General features: G+C 37.3%; 1 protein-coding gene across 4 annotated transcripts; it reads left to right on the top strand.

Annotated features, from left to right (window-relative positions):
* Window positions 1-2908: 2908 nt before the first annotated feature.
* Window positions 2909-10825, top strand: LOC132294806 (probable WRKY transcription factor 57). Of its 4 annotated transcripts, none has more exons than XR_009478214.1 (5): window positions 2909-3575; window positions 5544-5687; window positions 6502-6875; window positions 9311-9410; window positions 10807-10825. XR_009478214.1 is itself a non-coding variant. In XM_059792806.1 (4 exons), the coding sequence occupies exons 1-3, from the start codon at window positions 3154-3156 to the stop codon at window positions 6866-6868; spliced, it is 933 nt and encodes a 310-aa protein (XP_059648789.1). In that variant the 5' UTR covers window positions 2909-3153; the 3' UTR covers window positions 6869-6875; window positions 9311-9790. The 4 variants fall into 4 exon arrangements, 1 of the variants encoding a protein (XP_059648789.1); XR_009478213.1 differs by lacking the exon at window positions 10807-10825 and adding an exon at window positions 9541-9790; XR_009478212.1 differs by lacking the exon at window positions 10807-10825 and adding an exon at window positions 9528-9790.
* The last annotated feature ends 4991 nt before the right edge of the window (window positions 10826-15816 follow it).

Genomic DNA, 15816 nt, shown 5'->3' with positions numbered 1-15816 from the left:
ACCAAACTAATTGACAGACACAACTTTGGCGATACAAAGGGTCCTCTTTTCATTTTATGTGTGGAAAATTTTAGCTCTTTGTTCATAACATAAACTCTTTATTTTTATTTTTTACAGGGCAAGAAACTTATACACACTTTTACTCCCATGAAAATTTGAACTTTCTGTTTTCTACATTGTAAGATAAAGAAGTATCAATAAATTACAACCCACATAATCAAAATCTTAAGTTCCCGATTAGATCCATTTAATTAATTACGTAGTATATTATAATCATATCATGTCAACCTGATTAATCTTTAACCTATTTTAATTTATTTTTAAAAAAACAAAATTTTCAAACCCATATATACCTAATCACTTCCCCATTTAGATCTTCGAATTCAATGTGGGGCAAGTCCCCCTAATAACGTTCTCCTTCACCCAAACTCACAACACTCTCGTTGCTGTCGGGTCACCCTACTTATCCGGGGTGAAGACCTGAATGCCTCCGGGTGGGGCGCTTAACATGACACCGGATCAAAGACTCGATTTGACTCTGATAACAATTGTAACGGGTCAAGTGTTTCGTGTTTCAACCCAAAAGCTTAAGCCATTAGGTGGTGCTAACACCCGACCCATATATACCCAATTGCTTTCCCATCCGAATTCGATGTTAAAAAACAAAAAACAACTTCTCATCTGACTTAGTTATCTTCTCACTTAGACACAAATATAATCAGAATAGCCACAAAATTGACACAACACATTTGTAGAGGCTAAAGCCTTTAACCTTCACTATGATTCAGTCAATACAAAGAAAACCCTCCATGTCTGCACAGGCTCACAATATTAACACACATGCTTGTTGGAGACCCATCAAAGGCTATATATAGACACTCTCAAAATTGCCTACAAACTACCCACGAGGGTGGTAGATGACACTCCCATCCACCTAAGGTCTATTGGCGGGTGGTGGATGACACCCTCATCTACCTAGGGTCTACTAGCATTAACTACCAATTGATTGGGTTGTGTTAGACCACTCCAAGATTGTTACATTGCTATGAACTAAGTCACATAATTTTTCTTAACATGTGTCGCTCTCACGATTCGAGCGCACTTCCACTCTCACGCGTTCTCGCTCAAATTCTCACTATTTATGACATAGTTTTGCCGTTGTCATGCTTTCGCTCTTGAATTTGCTCACGCTCTCGTTCCCGCTTTATGTGACTTAGGCTATGAAAGCTACTCTGCACTTGCCCATATTTTCAGCGCATGCCCATGTCTTTATAAATGGGAGGAATTGATGCAATTGTCGTGTGTTGTCAAGCTTTAGATCATGCCACCTTATATAGGTGGTTGTTGCACATTCCCACCACTCAATCATGCTACACATGTGGGGGGAAATGCCCAACAACCATTCCCAACTGCTGAAACCACCACTGACTAAAGCTATGCAGGTCTGTGCCAAGCCCTTGTCTTAACCATGCCATGTAATGACTTATACATTGCACCATCTAAGTAAAGCCAACCAATCTAGCTTTCCCTTTACTTGCATTGTGATCTTTACCCAATGCACTAACCTACGCCTTGGTCTGCTGGGGCATGGTCAGTACCACATCCGCACCATAAGTCCGTCCATGCCCAGGCCACCATTGTGCCCATGAAGGCTGTCAAGTCACAACTGATTGCCACACACCTTGTCTAGAGCCCACAATCTTGCTTAATTAATGCAAGTTAGCACGCCCCATGAGCTCATATGTGCAAGGCATGCAATGCCAAGTACGTGGTTTGGGTCGCACGCGCATGTGCTGACTGTCTATGGGGTTGCCCGCGAATCGCCAGAAGCCACCACCTTGGAGTAGGCATACCCATGAGTAAGCATATTGGCCTGCCCCATGCATGCCCTAGTGTTGGGCATGCCAAGGCTTAACCATCCCCCCAACCCCCCCCTCCCCCACCCCCCCGCGGCGGCCCACATGCGTGGAAGGGTTAAGGAGCTGACCTTAAGAGAACTCACTCCTATATATATATGCAAAAGTAAAATCCATGGTTCTAACATGAGGAGATATCAGGTATGTCTAATGAGTTATAATGGGGAAATAAATAAATCCCAAATATTCAAATTCGATTCCGTCTTCACATATAGTCTTTAAAGCTTCAAAGATGCTCCAATAATTTTCCCATTATTTTCCTCTAATGATTTCTCACAATTTGATTTTTCATTTAACTAGAAAAAGGAAAACGATTCTTGCAGTGAATGGCTAGACTTATTCTTTTAATTGGTCAATTATGCAACAAATAAGGAAGTGGAGTCCTCCACTTAGTTGTATTTGATATAAATAACCAATTAAAAATTATTTGATTAGGTAATTCACTGTAAGTATTCGGTGTAAATATCACTACTTTTAGAAAAATGCAACTGTCACATGCAATGTACTTTTGACGGCCACTTTGCCCCACGGTAGTTGTCAAGGATCTTGTCAGGCCACCTTATGATATAGGTCCCTGTGGAGAAAAGTATCAATAGGCTAACAGTAAGTCATGACCCGATTCAGTAGGGTGATGTATCACGCTAGACCATTATAATTGTTTATACGTGTGAGTGATCACAGTTGTTCCTGCAGGACCGTATCGCACGGTGACACCGCAAAGAATCCAGGCTCTTGTAGGTCCCTTCCATTCAATCTCTCTCAGTAGCGCTCCACCGAACCGGCACTGTTCCACGTGGGATATTGTTGCTGAATCGCTGGAGTGTAGCTCTCACTCAAACCTGTGCGCGTAGACACACTCATTCAGTCCATTTCCTTAAATATCAACCTCTCCCGTTGTAGTACTATTTAAAGGTTGACGGCGAATTTTTTATATTATCTTAAATTATTTCTCCTATTTTCTCTCTTTTCTTATTATTATTCTCGTTCTATCACTGTTTTTCTCATTTTATGTGTTATGTATTGACGGGACAAAGCTTTCGAATCCTCTCTCTCTCTCTCTCTCTCTCTAAAAAGTTCAAAAAATGAAAAACAACATACTTCGCGTGCGCGTCCTTTCTCTCTCTTCCTCTCACTTCACCTCCTAAACCCTAATCTTTCTCTCTCTAAATTCTCCCTTCGCTGAAACTACTCGGCACATATATATAACTATTTATATATACAGATCGTCGCCGGAATTATGGATGACAAGGACAAGCTCGATCCAGGGATGGAGTTCTCGGCGGCTCAATCGAGCTGGAGTACACTCGGCGGTGGTGGTGACTCGGACAACTTCGGCTTCTTCGGAAGCTATCGAGAGAGCAACGTGTTGAGCGAATTCGGATGGAATCTTCAGCCGGACACGGCGGAGGGGAGTGGAGGCGAAGCCGCCGGTTTCGGAGGACTTGATCGGATCGGTGCGGAAGATGAGAGGTCTGAGGATTTGGCGGAAAATCAAGCGTTGATGCCGGAGAGTAGTAGTGCTGTTGCGCCGCCGGTTCATACCGGACTTGCCTGTGGTGGTGATGCTTCGATGTCGAATCCGTCTGTGTCTTCTAGCTCCTCCGAAGATCCGCCGGAGAAATCGACCGCTTCCGGCGGGAAACCGCCGTCGGAGACAGCGTGAGTGTGGGTTGCGTGTGGAGTACTTCGTGGTGTCCGTGGCTTAGTGTCGTAATAAATCGGTTTTTGATGGTCATTTTGACAGGAGAAAATTGAAGAAATATATATAAAATCATGAAATCGAATTAGTATTTGTTTTTGTTCTCGAGGTAAAGTGTTATTCCGTGTCCGTACTCTCTCTAGAAAGCGTCAAATTTGGAAGGCATTTTCATTACTAACCAAATTTGTGGGTCTGAAAAAGAAAATTCACCAAAACAGAGGGGCCTTTTTTTTAATACTAACAGTGGGCATGAACTCAGCCGTTATTGCGGCGGGAATGGCGTGCTCTATCTTTTTTGGGTGCTAATATTATCATAAATTACATAAAATGACAGTATATTTGTTATGCAAGAGTGAAAAAAAAAAAGTGAGAGAATATATCTAAAATATGTTTATATTTTGGCTGGTTCTTTTTGTTGATATGATACATGGGGTTTTAGAATAATGCATATATATATATATATAGTTATATGTATATGTATATGTATGCTTATAGATTTGTGTAATGGAGCACTTTTTCATTTGCACAAGCATATACCCACCTGTATATATATAAGTGCATATATTTGTGTTTGTAAGTTGTTTGACAAAATGCTTCTTTAAATAAACTGTTTGGTTAGTTACATGTAGGTTTCTTCTTCATTTTTTGTGGTGCATAAATTTAAAGGTCATTTATGTTGTCAGTTCATAGTTTAGGTTTTGATTTACTAGTTTAACCCCCAACCCAGTTGTAAAGTTGGCTTAAGCTTCCGTGTGTCCTTTAGGGGCAAAATAGTGCAGTTAGTCTACCCTATGAGTATATTCCATTTAATGAAAGTGATATACTTTTCATTTTAATTTCTTTCCTATAATATTTGATGGCACTTTTAAATTCCTCACAGTGAATGCATTTTTTTTTATCCAGAAAAGAAAATTGATCATGCTTAATTAGTACTATAACTGTTGTCATTTGCAAAAGCTTTCATTATCACCAGGTAAGAAGATCATATATGGAAATATATATCGTGACATTTGATGAAGTGCTATCTATTAATTGAATAAAGACATGTACACTTATGCCAATGTTTATTTGGAAGTGCAACAAGTTGTGTTTGTTTCTTTGTATATCATCAGTGGTTAATTAATTTACTTCATTTATGTGTCCCTTTATTTCTCCAATCACAGTTCTTGTTCCATGTGCATTCAGGAAATCTAATATTAGATTTTTTTTTTGTTAATTTTCATGTTTGTAAACTGACTTAATTGATTAAACATTAAATCACCAGGTGTTATATAGCTTAGTGGTATCTCATCTACCTTCTACAATGAAAGGTCTGAGGATTAAAGCTCTGTTAATGACAAAATTTGGGGGTGTGACTTACTTGCCATGGTTAAAATTAAAATAAAATAGACGCGCGTGTGTCTTGTTAATGTATTGCATATATATAATTTTTTATTCTTGGGGTAAATATATAGCTGTATGCATATCTAGCTGTTATGATTTTGTTTAGCACTTCGTGTCCTCTAACTTTGTTGCACCTAGTTAAGCTTAGCATCTATAAATTGATTATTCTTCTAGTCTTCACTTCCTAGACTAGAATTGACCATTCGTCTATGAAATTTATAATCTATCTTTCTATTAATTATTTCATATGTGTTTCCTCTTTTCATTATTAGTTCAGAGAAAAATTTAACTGCAATAAATCATATATATACCATTTTTGAGATAATTTTAATAAGTGTTTATGAACACTTTGTTTTCGATTAATCAGGCACTAAACAATTTCAGGTTATATATATCCAACGGGGATATATTTTCTATATATGATAATGAGCTCTTGTCAGTTCTATTTATTGGCTTTTTTGTATCTTGGATGCGCCTTAATTTGTTTAATTTTTTTATCTGTTCATCAGAAACTTGCTTTCATACATAGGCTTTATATTTTGCAGGAGCAAGGTTAGAAAGAAGGGGCAAAAGAGAATACGGCAGCCACGTTTTGCATTCATGACTAAAAGCGAAGTTGATCATCTAGAAGATGGCTACCGATGGCGGAAGTATGGACAGAAAGCAGTTAAAAATAGTCCATTTCCGAGGTCTGTAGTCACTTCTGATTAAGACATCTACTAAAAAGAAAAAAAGAAATTGTCAAAGTTTTTTTTTTTTTTTTTGTAAATAATAGAAGATGAATAAGAAATTTTAATTTCTGGATTACATCAAGTTCTTTTTTACTTTTGGAGTCTTTCAAACGTAAAATGTTGACCGAATTGTCTTCTCTAATCATTTTCATCATTTCCCTCTTTAGATGTTTAAATATGTGTCCTAGCTTAATTTCTATCTCTATTACCATTTTTAGTATTCATGAAATGTATAATTTCCAGAGGCTGCCAATCATTGAAGGAGAAAGAAATTACCTATAGTTTTTTGCATTCTACTTCTGTTTTTTTAGAAAAATATTTTTTATCTTGCATTCAGTTTATGATGCTTATTTTCAGATGGTTCAATTTTTCATGCTTAATTTAGTGTCTCTCCTGTAAAATTAATAGCATGTTTTTATTTCATAATTTTGTTATCCAATTAGAAAAAGTAGTTGTCTAACCAAACTGCATCAAATATCCTTTTATCAGTTTATCCTTTTCTTTTTAATTTTTACAATGCAGGGAATATATGAAATTCACAAATTTAGTATTAAATTTATGATTTACCTCTTAGAGCGATAGAAGAAGATTGGTGAAAAATGATTAAACATTAAGTAAAACAAAGGTGTAAACATTTTGGGAACAACAAATATACTTGATGTGGAGGAAATAAATTCTCAATTACCAGTTCACAGTTGTCACACATGATATATTAGTAAAGGGGTAATATAGAAAAAACGCAATATTGAATGCACTCTTCGGTATTTTGCAGGAGCTACTATCGCTGTACAAATAGCAAATGCACAGTGAAGAAAAGGGTTGAACGCTCGTCTGATGATCCAACTATTGTAATTACAACATATGAAGGCCAGCACTGCCACCACACCGTTGGATTTCCCAGAGGTGGACTCATTAATCACGAAGCTGCCGCCTTTGCAGGCCAGTTAGCTCCTTCAGCCCCACAGTTTTACTATCCAGGATTCCAATTTCCTCAAGAGGGTTCTCCTACCATATCACAAAGACACCAAGTCCGTGGTGAAGCAAGAGAATCTCGTGTGTTGTCTCAGCCTAACACTCATCTTCCCACTGATGAAGGACTGCTTGGGGACATTGTACCTCCTGGAATGCGCAACCAATAAAAAGATGGTACAGACTTTCCCACATTATATTAATTGATTTCAGTTTAAATGCTGGTATTTTAATATCCACACAATTTTAGGGAAAGAATTTAAATTCACACAATTTTATATTTTTATCCTTTCCCAATTTTGTAACAACTAGAGTATCATTTTAGAGAGAGCATTAGTACTAATTAGTACACTAAAACCAACTAGGGTATCATCTTAGAGAGAGTTCATAATGACATCTAAAGTGCGTTTAACCATTTCTACACAAGGTTTTGCTATCTGGCCTAATTCCCTTTTTATATATTGAGCTAAGACTCAAGCTTCATAGACATGTGTTAAAGCAGCCCTTAAGAGGCATCTTAAAATTGACAATGTAAGATGCAAAAGTGTCAACAAATTCTTCATTGAGCGTTTGATTAATTGGGTAGACGAAAATTTTCCAGTAGAATATTTAGTAGTAGCAGCAGAAAAGCTCCTACAATTTCGATGTTGATTAACTCATTCTATGAGGATTACTAGTATTATACTTTTGGTGTTCAGGTCTAAAAGCTACTTTATTTTTTTTTCTTTGAATGGCGCTAAGGAAGCACATGAATTCAATCAATACAAATTGTCATTCTTGTACTAAAATTGTGGTCCACTGAATCAAATCATCCTTCAAGCTTACACTTGTGTGGTGTGATATGCAATTTTGCTGATATATATCCTTTATATAATATGCCTTCCCAAACACAAAACAAGTTCTTTGTTTCTGAAAGATTGCAATCTTCAGATAGGATCGATCAATCTTTATCACATGATACAAATAACAAAAACAAGATTATTTACCCAAAAAAAAACAAACAAACAAGATTGGTATTATCTCATAATAAATTTCAGGCATCTGTTTGTAGACACACGGCAGTGTGTGTGTTTTTTCTTATATTGTGGCTATGCTTTAGACAAGTAAGCACACCAGTGTGAATTGTATTAGGTCTACCAGCAGTTGATTACCTCAGAACAGTACAATAGCAGCATGTGATCCATAATGATCTTGATAATGGGTGTTATAGATATGGTAGGCCAAAGGTATTTGTTGTGATGTTAACATGTGGTTGTTAATTGTTTCCTTGTGACATGTATAGTTTATCTACATCATGAGCATTCATGTAGTTCTTATTGGTTGAAAACTTATCAACATCATGTATTATTTTCTGGACTATGATTTGATCATTTCAGTATCTGAACATCTCTTTGTGTAAAAAGGGTGCACTTGGAAGTAACTTCAATCACTAATGATGTGTAAATGACCAATAGAATTTTTTTTTTTTTTACTGATGCCACTTTTTGGAAAAAGTTTGAAGGTGGACCAAGAGTGATCTCTCTTTGGAACACCTATTTTAAACATCTAAGATTAGCCCCTAACCTCTCTCAAAGTGTAGGGTTGGCACTTATTTAAATCAGAAAAGACCATATATATTACAACTACTTGCATTTTTAGTCAAATGGAACAAAATCTAGTATTTTATGCAAAAGTTAGGGCTTAAAGTTTATTTAGGAAGTTCATTCTAGAAATCACTTTTCCATGAATTGCTTCCAACCACACCTTTTTGGGTGGGTTGCTTGTGTGTGTGCCAAAAGATTCAACTTGCTTTATCACACAAATTCCATTTAGTATTCACTTACTTGTCATGCATAAGATTGATATATGCTTTTGATGGCAAGTTCATTACCATTAGCATAGTATAGTATCTCTTTCTTCTCAACGTACACTTTTGGCTTCAACCATATATATGTAGAATTCAACTATGAAGATTTGATGCTAGCAAGTGCTACTTTAAAAGAACCCCCAAGTAAGGGCGATTCGGTCATTTAGAAGGAATAAAATCTGAAAAAAAAAAAAATGTATATATTATATTAACCTTGATAAAAAAAAAAAAAAAGTGTAATGTGATATACATGCACTTAGCAATGATGTGTCAACTTCATTGTACTGGCACAAGTTTAGCAATTGTTGGGACTTTACAATATTTTCTGTGCAAACCAGGAGGACATTCAATAATTTTGATCACCAAGTTGGATCATGTTGTGTCATTTTCTGAAAGAAGAGACTAAAAATTCACTCACGTCCCCCCTCCACACAGTGTACACACACACAACAAGGGAAAAAACAAAATTCTAAGAAGAAAAATCTTCTGCTATACTGATCTGCTGGCATGAATATATATATATATATATTTTCTCATGAAAAACATTGCTCAGGTTCTGATAGAATAAAGCGTGTATAGATGCCTGCAAGTCCCACATGATTTTGATTCTGGATTGCATGCTTTGCTAGCTACTTTGTCAAAGCTGTACTCAAGGACTCTAGCTAGCTCCTAGTTCAAACCTTGCACCGTCCATATATTTTAATTTTGTTTTTATCTGTTTGAATATTTGAACCACTAAACCTTGTAATATTGTAATATTGTACAGGCCAAGAAGAAGATTATGGAATATGAGGCAGATTAATTCGTGTTACATCATTGTTAATGAGACCATTATCCATGATTACCGCAGTTTCCAAGCCCAAAATGTGAGTTTCTTTTTCTTGTTCATATATATATATATATATATATATATATATATATATATATGTATGTATGTATGTATGTACGTATAGAATGGCTAGCTAACCAAGTCTCACATACAGACTAACATGCCAGGTATTGATGGTCACATGGCTGCAGTACTCTTGCATTGAGCTGAGATTTATCTGATCATGTTAATGATATATGCACATATATATACATATATGTATATATATTCTTGTATATGGCTCGTTAGGCGTTGGCTATCATTTTTCTAGCTATCTTTGATGATCCTTGACTTGTCTATTTTTGTTAAAATGATGGTAGTGTACTATATGTAACAATTCAATTAGAATTTGAACTTGTTCACGAGATCTTCTTTCTACCTACTTTTTGAAGCCATGCGTGATATATATATATATATATATGTGTGTGTGTGTGTGTGTGTGTGTGGATGGTTTTATATTTCGGAGTATATTTGTAGTGCGTGGAATTCGATGTTGCTTCTTTCTCTGCCGACGTTGCTTTTTCTTTTTTTGTTTTTTTCCAGTCTACCCTTCCTCTTTTTAACCTTTTTTCTTTCAGATTACGATACCACTTTTACCTCAGAGTTTACGGGTTACTTTTACCCGACACACACTTTTTGCCCACAGCAAAATCATATACCACTAGTTCTTGCCCCCACTTTTATTTATTTCAAAATTCTTCCAACAGTTTGTGGTGGTACCATGATTAAATTACTAATAAAACAATTAACATGGACAACTGTGATTCTCATTGTTATCTAATCTCATCATTGGTATCGATCACCTCCCCCAATGGGTGAACCCCTTTGTGGAGCGATGATCCCCATATAGTTTACAACTGCACTTGAAAGAACAAGAGATTTTAGATTTCCCATAATGGAGTGTCCCGACTTATTTATGGGATCCGTGTAAGTCATTTCTTTTTATACGATTGAGTATAGTGTGGACTATATTTGCGAACGTAGGTCCTAATAAATTGTTTGTGCCTAAATGAAATCGATCTTAAAATTTTGTGCTTCATGAAACACCAAAGTTCAATTTTATTTTATTTTTTTTAACTAGGCTTGTGAGATTTTAAATTTCACTTGAAGGTAATTTAATGGAACAAATGATCGGGATTGTAGATTTAACAAATCATGACCAAAAGTATTAGATTTCATAATTAGTTGCACCTTTTCATAAACATGTCAACATCAATTTTCATAAAAAAAATGGTATTACGATTATTCTCAAAGGCTGAAGGCGCACTAAGGCTTTAAAGGTCCTTTGGAGTTTACGTGTTAAGACTAGGTGCGCATCTAAGTGTAAATTATTTAATAAAGCATTCATATTTTATATATCAAAGGACTCACTTGCACAACTAGTTGGACAACAGGCGCCTGATGGTGATAGGAAGTTGAAAGTTCGAGTCCTATTAGGAGCTACTAAATTCACGGATGGAATGATATTTTCTCTCCAAATAAGATGTTGAGAGTTCAAGCTCTATTAAGGACATGTTATGGATGGTGGGTGTGTGTCACTTCTAAATTCACATGATAGTGTGTCACTTCTAAATTCACATGATAGTATAATATTTTCTCTCTAAATAGAAAGCTGAGAATTCGAGCCATTTAAGGGCCATTTTATGGGTAATGAGTTGCTTATTTGTTTTAACTTTCAAAGAAAAATAATATTATTAGAAAACAAAAACATTTTTCTTCTAGATTAAGGTACCACTTTCACCTCAGTGCCCATGGTTACTTTACCGGGCACTTTTGTCCACAGCAAAAATCATAAACCATGGTTATTGCCTTATTTCATTTGTTTTTAAAAAAATTAATATATTCAATGGAACAATTGCACATGATTTCTTAACGAGGAGACTCAGGAGAGGAGAGGAACCTCAAACTTATTTAATCTAACTGATAAGGTTAGAGAGTCAAGTAATCACACCAAAAAACTCATGTTTTCCATATTCTTCAATTAATTATACATTTTAATTTTTTTTTTTCTCCTTTTTATCCTACAATCACACAAAGCTTGAACCTTGAACTTGACCTTCTATCGAAAGATGAGATAGTATTAGCCTATGTCATGATAGATTTATACAAAAATTTGGACTAATTATATTATTTTATACATTTTATGTAAAAATATATCTGTCAATAACAATCAATTACGTGTCATGTTTTGTATATTTTACACAAAATGATCTTTTAACACATTTTTAAAGATGCTCTAAGCGAGTTTACATTTGATTAAAAAAAAAAAAAAAACTGTAACTATTAGGGAAGCAAGTTTGTATAAACATATTCATATTTTTTGAGCAATTTTCGCGAATTAAAAAGTTATAGGTTGATAATAAATGCTTTAAAATAGTTTTGGAAGCAACAATAAGACTTGAGAGCTACTAAATTCAGAGCCCTGTAGATCTAACATTTTCTTTTATATTATTTTTGTAATCAACTCATGTATAATATAGTTGTTTAATGAGAATTTGTGAATTATGAATTAAAGAGAATTTGTGGTGAACATATGAGAATTCGATCACGGAGTACTGTTTTGGACTTGTAAAAATGGGTCGGTATGTTGCATCACTCAATAATTTAAGTTTTTAATTTAGATAGCAAAAGCTTGATTGTCAAAGTCGATTCAATTCTTTATTCGGTGTCAAATTGACACCTTATAATATCACTGTTACAAACCAGACAATTCACATCCGACTCAAAAACATAAATTATTAAAGTGGTGTTACCTACCATTAAGAGCTCAAGACACTTCCCAACTCGATTATTTAAACTCAATAATTAAAATGTGAGATGTGAAATCATATTTCTTGCTTTAATATCCATATGGTTATGTTATGTCAGACAGGCGCACAACAAATTTGTCTAGCATTATATAAATAATCTTTTGAACCATTATAAATTTCAATTCTAGAATTCTTCAGCATCATTTATTCTAAGGCCCTTAGTCTATAAATAAGTGGCATCTCATCTACACCACACCAAGTAATCAAACTATTTTAAAGTATTTTTTTTATTATAATACGAAGTTTTCCATTCTCTCAAATGCAGTACTTGAGTCTGCGGTTCCTTGGCACATAGGTGGTGTCAACAATCAATCTCAGAATTACCATCCAAAATTCACAAATTTAGTTACAATTTCTTTATAACGTGCGGTTGCGATTGATATTTTCTATTTATGCTTAAGGATAATAGTAAGAATTATCTTAGGACATTTCATTATTTTAAATTTTTTTAAACGAAAATATATATACATTCTTGGCTTGGGAAAATTAGGAAGGACAGAGGGAAAATAAAGAAGCTTTCTCTCTCTCTCTCTCTCTCTCTCACACACACACTGTATATATATGGATTAATTAATTTGGGAGAAGGCATGGGTATTTTGGTCTTTTAATTAATTTTTTAGGGTTAAAAGGGATTTTGCAAAGTCAAGGGGGTAACAATAACTGTAAAAGTGGTCTGACATAATTGAAAAGTAACTTTTGGGATATGAGTGAAAAACGGATCAAACCTTTGCAAGTGAGTAATAATAATTTTCAAAAGGTGTTTTAGTGTGATATTTGACCAAAGCTAAACAAGTATCAGTGAAATTAACTTCTTTTTTTTTTTTCCTAACGAAAATATATATATATTATTTTTATTTTTGTCTTGTATTTTTTATTTAGTAAGGTTAATGAGGGAAAATTTCAAGCTTACTATCATGACCCGCCTATAGAGGTTACACCATGCAGGCGCTGGGTAGGACGCTGCATGGCATTAGAGTTTCTAGAGTCTTCTGGAGTAGTCTAGAGTTATGTAGATGATTCTAGATATGTGTAGAAATGTGTAGTATATTGTAGAAGTGTGTGTGGAAGGTTCTAGAATTCTCCAAAATTGTGTGAAATAGTATGGAGAATTCTAAAATGTTGAAGATATATATGGAAGTGTGAAGAAAATGAGAGAAGATTCTAGAGAATCGATCTCAACCATAGGTTAGAATGCAACCTAGCCGTCCATTAGGGATATGGCTGTCAATAAATAGGACTGGGACTTCATTTTGTAAACATCAAGTCTTGGAATGTGTCTTAAGAGCCTTGTAGAAAGTTTGAGAGTTAGCCTTGTACAAAGTATTCTTTGAAGTAATAGAAGTGTTCTTTTCTTGCCAACTTAAGTGCCTTAATGTGTGTGAGTGTACAAACTAAGTGAGGAGAAGGTAAGGGCCACTACAACACTAGTAAGCGCACGAGGGGAGTGCGTTGGCGAAAGTGTGTACGGGAGTTAGGCTGATCAAGTACTTGCGAGAATAGAAGCAACTTCTTGGTGCCGCACGGGAGTATCTAGAGTGGTGCTGAAACTCTAAGCCCATAACAGTTGGTATCAGAGTAGGTTCGTCAAGGGAGCTTTATTGGAGTAGACACGGCTAGCGAATGAGACCACCATGTCCATATCTTAGAGCAGAGCTTAGAGGAGAAGCTCGCCACATATTTGGTCTACACGGAGACCAAGTCCAATAGGCTCGAGAAAAAGATTGCAAAGCTCTAGAGCTGATCGACAACATGGCGATCAAGGCGCGAGAGAAGGAAAGGGACTTGCATGATCGAGTAGACGACTTGTAAGTGGAGATTGCCGAGTGTAAGAAGGAGTTCTCCCAGGCGCGCAAGGTCGTGGTCAAGCCAAGGAAGAAGAAAGCGTCGGAGCCCAAAGAGTACGATGGGGCAAGGAATACGCGCCAGATTGACAATTTTTTCTAGCACATAGAGCGGTACTTCAAGTGCATGGAGATCGAGGATGATGAGGAGAATGTGCAGACAAGTACCATGTACCTCACAGACACCGCCGCTCTATGGTGGAGGCAGCGCTTCATCGGTAAGGGCGCAGGAGCGGTTGACATATGGGAGGAGTTCAAGAGACAGCTCAAGAGGTAGTTCTACCCTGAATGCGTTGAGGACCTCGCCATGATCAATTTAAGGTGCCTGAAGCAGAAGGGCAGCATAAGAGAGTATGTAAAGGAGTACTCCAATTTGATGTTGGAGATCCCAGAGATGCTGGAGCGGTAACACATGTGCTTATTCATAGATAGGTTGCAGTCTTGGGTGGCCACGGAGCTTAAGAAGAGGGAGCCTAGAGACTTGGCATCCGCCATAGCTATAGCGGAACGCTTTAAAGACTTTAGGCGCGATAACAAGAGGGCCACGTCTCCTAGGAGGGACCACGGCAAAGGTAGGGGGACTGGCGCTTCAAGAAAAGGGCTCGCCCAAGTCCAGGAATGATGAGCACAACGATGAGAAGAGACGCCCACGCCATGACAAGGGCAAAGACCATGGACAGAGGTCCAAGGCTAGTGGCAAAGGGGAGCACCACGACAAGGGCAAATGGGAGCCGAAGTGCTACTTGTGCGATGGGCTGCACATATTGCGACAATGCCCCAATAAGAAGACCATGAGCGCCTTTGTAAATGATAAGGGCAAAGGCAAGATGGACGATACGGACAGCGATGAAGATAGGTGCATATGGGCTATGCAGATGCTGAGTAGAATAGCGCATGACACCAAGAAGAAGGGCAAGGCGAAGAAAATAACCGGGGTGCGCTATATGGATGCGCAGGTTGGTGGCAAAGCCGTATAAGCGTTGGTGGACACTGGCGCCACACACAACTTTATTACCCAGAAGGAGGCGTAGCAACTTGGCTTGGAAATGCGCAAGACGGAGGGCTAGATCAAGGCCGTCAACTCCGAGGAGACACGTGTGAGCAGAGTGTGCAAGGAGGTGGAGCTATGCGTGCAAATGTGGAAGGGCAAGGCCGACTTCCAGGTTGCAAAGATGGACGACCACGACATAGTGCTAGGGTTGGAGTTCATGGACAGGAACAACACCGTGCCACTACCATGCCTTGGTGCGTTAATGATACTTGAAGGCGAGGAAGGTAAAGCCGCATGTATGGTCCCACTCATGGGCAGGAAAGAGAGTCCAGAGGTGGCAGTCAACACGATGGAGCTCGTGAGGACCTCACATCTCCCGAAGGGTGCGCGTACATTTGGGCCAAGGACATATGTACAAGTGCTGATGACCCGCGATAGGCTGGGTCAGCTGAAGAAACCGTGACGAGGGCGTTACGGAAATGGGTGGGGGAGAATGTAACGCCTCGCCTATGGAGGTTACGCCACACAGGCGCTGAGTAGGACGCTGTATAGCAACTGTATGGCATTGGAGTTTCTAGAGTCTTCCTGTAACGACCCAGTCATTTGCCTTCCTTTCCTTTTTCCTGAAATTTTACGAATGAAATTTTTTCGTTTAATTTTCCTTTCTAAGCTCTGTTTTGTGTCGCTTAATGTCATCTCGAGTGCTCGGAATTGGTTGCTGAAACTCTTTTCCGTGGATTGACAACTTCCTTTGAGGACCGA

The sequence above is a fragment of the Cornus florida genome, unplaced genomic scaffold (assembly GCF_030987335.1).
Source record: "Cornus florida cultivar Cherokee Brave unplaced genomic scaffold, ASM3098733v1 CherokeeBrave_3.0.0_Hap2_Chr02, whole genome shotgun sequence".
Lineage (NCBI taxonomy): Eukaryota > Viridiplantae > Streptophyta > Magnoliopsida > Cornales > Cornaceae > Cornus > Cornus florida.
Note: the sequence above shows the minus strand (reverse complement) of the source record. Positions and strands in the feature narration are given on the sequence as shown.